This window comes from Sycon ciliatum, chromosome 10 (genome assembly GCF_964019385.1).
Source record: "Sycon ciliatum chromosome 10, ocSycCili1.1, whole genome shotgun sequence".
In the NCBI taxonomy this organism is placed as follows: domain Eukaryota; kingdom Metazoa; phylum Porifera; class Calcarea; order Leucosolenida; family Sycettidae; genus Sycon; species Sycon ciliatum.
In genome coordinates, this window is record NC_088652.1 from 18,386,551 (window position 1) to 18,392,280 (window position 5,730).

Below are 5,730 nucleotides of genomic sequence, written 5' to 3' on the forward strand. Positions count from 1 at the left end.
TGCTGGAGTGGATAGCATATAGCGGACACTCTCGGCTTATGCTCTAAGCGAAAGGTAGATATATTTGGGTTTGGATTCCCAAAGCACATCCCAATCAGGCTATGCAAAATGGAGCGGCCCACAATTTCGTGGAGGTATGTCGAATTGTGTGGAATTTTGCACTAAAGTAATTGTGCTTGAACAAGGACGTTTTGGCTGCTTATTTTCCTTGGGCACCTCTACATTGCAAACTAGTCCCCTTGCTGTTTTGTCTTTGACATCTAAACGGAATTTCTATGTAAGTTGTGTGATTGGGGCCCAGATTTTAATCAAAATCCAGCAGTATTCCTGGCTGCTGATCTAGTTGGCTAAAATTCTGGCTGAAGGTAGTCTGTTGAGCAGTTTCTGTTGTATGTATAATGTACCATGGTAGGACGTTCATTACATAATTATAGATGGAGTACATAGTCGAAGAAACTTTTTATGTAGTTATGCACAACTGCACGGAAGTGCAGGGCGGGAAAGAAAAGCAAGAGCTGGAGACTCAGCGTCCGCAGCACGTGCGAGTGCATTGTGAGAGCATGTGTCTTCGAATTCAGCATCACACACCATATACACACTTACACACACATGTGCATGCACACACACGCACACCGCACACACGCGCGCGCGCGCAATATAAATATATAGTGTACTATAAGATGTTTTATGGAAACTTACATGGACTCCGGCTCAGCATTCCAGAAGAGCGCACACTCAGGCTTCCATGTATTCCTCTTGTACTTCTGTAGGGGTGTTGACGGCCAGATGTGCTGATTGCGCATGAAGAACAGCGTCGCCACAGTGGACAGTTGCCTCATCATTATCATCATCAGCAGCAGCAGCAGCAGCAGGAGAAACCGCATCATCCTCGTGCTCCTCATCATCCTCCTCATCATCATCATCCTCCTCTTCATCGTCATGATCATCACCCTCGGAGTCCTGTGCCTCACAGTTGGCTTGGTTGTTGTTGCCATCATTGACATTGCTGTTCAGTGGCGTGATATTCTTGCATCCGGTGCACTTGCAGCCAGGACCGCACAGACCAGATCGATAGCATTTGCAGCGCTTAGTGTTACAGCCTGACTTGCAGCTGCAACCACGGGTTAGCAGCAATACACGGGATTGTACAGCAGCCATGTGCTCCTCTGTGTCCCACACAATGCTGATGTTGTTGCTGTCTGTGCTCCAGCCATACTGGTTAGGGTCTAGTGTGACTACTGTCTCTTCATTGGCCTGCGCCCACATGTTGGCGACCCAGCACACTCTCTGCCAATGTAGGTGAAGGGCACTCCATGATGGAGGACAGTCTTCTTCAGGTCCAACCCTGCTCCACACCACCTTCCTAATAGCATTAAGCCATTCCGAGTGACGTTGCTGTGCAGTAGCTCCATCTTGCTGGCTTAGAAGCGACCTGGGCCCATTGTCCTCGAAACCAGCTGTGTGCTTGGAATGATAGGCACAGCCAACCAGTCGAACGAACGCGAGAAACCCATCTTCTGACTCAGTGTCACACAGCATGCCAGGGACACCTTCAGCTGCATTGTTGCCAGTGATGAAGCTAGCGTACCTGCACAATGTGCTGAAGAAGAAGGTCTTGCCCAGTGACCGGAAAAATGACACGTAGTCACAACCCGTGGCGATGAAGGTAACCTGAGCTGTGAGCGGCTTCAGATTTTCCGGAATGCATTGCAGGTCTGGATCGGTGGTGAAGCTACTTGACAAGCTGTTGACACTGATGAAGCTGTGGTCTTGGCTGCCTGGCATGTCTAGCTGCACAAAGATGGTCTGACTGGTGAGAAGTGGCAAGCCAACGTGATAAGTGTCCGTGTCGGGGCTAACAACAAGGCACTGCTGGAAATTCAGTGCGTGTTTCCAAACCCTGGAGTCTGCTTCATCAGAGTTGCTTGAGCACGACACAAACTCGAATACGTTCGGTTGACCTGAAATGATGCCAAGTGCCTTGCCCATCATGTTGCCAGTGAAACCTCCAGAGACTACTAACTGTTGCTCTGGCTTGGTGAACAAGTGGTGCACGAGTTGTAAACTGGCCTTACACAAATACTGCACCAGCCGATACTTGCAAGTTCGGCAGCCGATGAACTTCTTCCAGTTCTTCGGCACTGAGTCATGGCTGTCGATTGGCTTTGTATGATTCTGTGTGCAATCATCTTTGATGCTGCCATCTCGTACCTGTCGCAGAATGTCCTTTGGGCTCATGGGCTGAGGCTCATCAAATACCATGTGGATGCTGTTCGCATTCTGCTGGAATGGTCCTTTCACCCACCGACTGAACAGGAAGTTGGCGTAACTTTCAAACGTGCTGTGAGAGGAGAGGGGAGATGTGGCCAGCCAGAACATGCTGTCATACACAATGGCATGTGGAGATTCTCTGAAGCTTGATGGTAAGCGACTGGTCAATACGTTTTGCTGCTGGTAGCGATCACCATACCACTTGGTGACTGTGGATTTTGTTCCACGCCGAGGTGTGATGTCATCATCAGTCAGTGCTCTTGGTGTTTGAATAATCTGCTCACCAATACCTATGCATTGATCATAATTGGCACACACATAAACAGCAGAAGACATGTAGTATAGCGACTTGGAATAGTGGACGTTTGTTTTGGACGACGTTGTGTGATTTAGATTGGGCAGACTAGTATGTGAATAGAAGTCCCTTATATCCTCAAATAGCTGTACATCAATTGTACTTGCTGGGGCGTATTGTGCATTGGAACGGGAAATAGTGCATCCCAAGCCCACACTATCTCTTAATTTGCTAAATCCTATATATAGGATTTTGGTCATATTTTTCAACTTAAAATGGGTGTGGCATGAGAATAGCAAAAAGTATGTGACCAATTCTTCCTTGCTAGGTCTAAGTAGATATCGAGAGTTGAATAAGATAATTTTTTCAAACACTAACATCTCAGGCTCATCTCCTTGCCCAATATTACTAAGGCCTGTGCCCTATTTTCCGAATCCTATATATAGGATTTGAGATTTTATTGGACCTTGTTTTATCCTTAAAACTGGAAGTTTTATGACGGCATGTGCGATATGTCGTCATGAAACCACCCCGTGCCACACCTGCAATGTTCTTCTGCATATTCACTGCTTCAGTCCTTTCCATGACAGCAGCTGAACAATTATGCACAAATTTCCAATTATTGCTGAAAATGGGTATTCATCAGAAATATTATCGCCCTATGAATCTAAAATGTACACATTCATGCCTCAAACATATTACAACTTCCATGAAAACCATTATGTCGTTATTATTGGTCGTGATGACCAATAACAACGGCATAAAAGGCACACATTTTCAAATCCTATATATAGGATTTTCGGCCAGCAAATTAAGAGATACCAAGGCTAATACGGTGCTAGAATGGGTATAACAACATTAACATGTAGAAATAGTTTCTGGCAGGCAAACACTATACTCATGAAATACGTACCTGACGCAGCAAGGCCATGCGTTTGCGACCAGGCTATACGGCGCTTTAGGCAGGTTGTGCGTAGCTTATCATTCTTCTCCTTTTGGCTCGTTGTACGTCTCTTCTTTGTTGCAGGTGCAAATGTACGAAGCTTCTGTTGACGACGTGGAGGATTTGCTGAGGGAAGATGCATAATCCGGCATTCCACGTATGCTTTGTAGTCTGCCGTTCCAATAGTGTAGAACTGGAGCATGTCGTGCAGCTGTTCTGGTGTAGCAATTATACCATTGAAAACGTTCACAAGTCCTCTACCATTGCTTGCAGGCACTGGCAAGAGTTTGTGCTTCTCAATAATCTCCACGACGGCTTTAAGATTCTCCAGCCGCTCCTGCTGCTGCTTGCTAGGTCCATCGCTGTGGCTGCCTCTGCTGCTCCTTTTCTCTTCAGGTATCTCAGGAAACAGCTCATCTTTGAGATTGTGCAGCACATGCCCACGATGCGGCAAATACCGTGCCAGACGATCAATGTATTCTGCACGTGGGTGGACGATGGCCGCCTTCAGGTCCTTGTTAATACACATTTCATGGCATTCATCCAGGCCAATTGAGCTAAACGCATTTGATGATAGGCTCACTGAGAATGCACCAGCTTGAAACTGTGCTTTCATCGCCTCTGGCATGGATGCAACATGAGACAGGTGATGAGGAAGGAGCCGCAAGTAATATGTCCTGTCAAATGCATGGAACAATGGGGCCGCTGCTTTGATCGCAGATACGCGCAGATCCCAATTTCCGCTGCGAACTGCTGCCCAAAGACTCGTGTATGGCATCATATGGTCGAAATAGAACCCAGCCCAGAACCTCCATGTGTCATCACCTTCAGCCATTGAAGTTGCAAATTCCTGCAATTGAGAGTGCGTTGCCTGTGGGTTCCCACACTGCTTCAGTACGATTCTTCCAATCGCTTCATGGGCGAGGAGTAGGAACTCATGGCACTTGCGGAAGTTGCTGGCTTTCTCCAATACTGACAGCAAATCGCCACGGTAGCCCATTGCTGATGCCATTGACTTCAATCCTGCATCCCAGTAAATCTTCATTATCACAGGGTGCATGGCCTTCAAGAGGTGCCAATCTCCTGGGAACGGAACTAACCATGACAATTCGTCTCTGTACTCTCTGATAAGCGACAGCAGATGGTCATATGTCTTCCCATCCCCAACTACAACCAGGTGAGTAATGAGAGAGCCAACGCCATACAGGGCATGAAGGCATCGTAGCACATTGATCATGGTGTCCTTGCTGTCTGCAGGTTCACTTGTGACGCCAAGGTAAACCACCTTTGACTGTTCGGGCTTAGCTGAGAATGTGGATTTGAAGTGCTCCTTCAATGATGTGTGACCATCTGTAGACAGAAAACTGTGATGCAGCTCTCGGAATTGCTCTAGGACTCTGTAGTCGCCATCTGTTAGGATGAAATCTTCCATTTTCAACTTTTTCCTGTCAAACCAGCTTGTATCTGGCATAGCTGCTGATTGCATTGTGCTGGTCGCCAAGATAGGCACGTCTTCTGATCCAGTGTCATCTGGCGCGGGTTGGGTGTTGCATACTGAACATTCTGTACTTGCAGCCTTATCTTGATCATGTGTAATAGTTGTGTCACACGTTTTTGCCGTATTTTCTGGATTCTCTGTGCTTTCTGTAGATGGTCTTGTGCCCTCGTCATCAACAGCGCTAGGTCCAGAGGCCCAATCAGGCTGAACGGCATCATCCAGCTGTGACTGGGGTGTAGGTAAGTGTCTCTGCGTGCTCTGATGGTCGACTTGTGGCTTCTGGCCTTCAATCATTGTTCTTGCACGGGACCTGCCTCGCATACCCTGTGGTTCACTCGTGTTGGCAGGCTGTGATGCACAGTGGAATCCTTGATGTGGCACTCGGTCTATGTTGTTGCACGCGACAATATTGCCACTGATAGGCTTTGGTGTGATGCTCTGAATAGATGTACCATGAAAGCCTCTTGATTGGTCTCCGCAGTACATTCGCTTGCCTGGCTCGTTTTTGTCGATATTATCCACTGTTGCAATGGAGAACTTTGCGTGAGGTATCTCACTGTTCATTCCGAGCTCTGATTTCTTATCAATGATGGTCTTTTGATATCGCTTGTAGGAGTCGACACCTGCTGTTGCGCCGACTCGAGCTAGTACTCGCATGAGCTCGCTGGAATTGCTATGTGCATCCACAAAGTCTGAAAGAACAAGCTGGAAAGGGTAAGTGCA

General features: G+C 47.3%; 1 protein-coding gene across 1 annotated transcript; it reads right to left on the reverse strand.

Moving 5' to 3' along the window:
* Positions 1 to 370: 370 nt before the first annotated feature.
* Positions 371 to 5,301, reverse strand: LOC135826717 (uncharacterized). The gene is made up of 2 exons (XM_065339319.1): positions 3,480 to 5,301; positions 371 to 2,561 (listed from the first exon to the last, which is right to left on the reverse strand). Exons 1-2 carry the CDS (start codon positions 5,299 to 5,301, stop codon positions 736 to 738), a joined length of 3,648 nt encoding a protein of 1,215 aa, XP_065195391.1. The 3' UTR covers positions 371 to 735.
* Positions 5,302 to 5,730: the final 429 nt, after the last annotated feature.

What these genes read in the sequence shown, in the direction of transcription:
- LOC135826717 (XM_065339319.1), bottom strand. Translation starts at nt 5,301, where the DNA reads ATGATTGAAGGCCAGAAGCCACAAGTCGACCATCAGAGCACGCAGAGA. An exon ending in GCATGGCCTTGCTGCGTCAG is followed by an intron (nt 2,562 to 3,479) that starts GTACGTATTTCA and finishes ATCAATGCATAG; the next exon opens with GTATTGGTGAGCAGATTATT.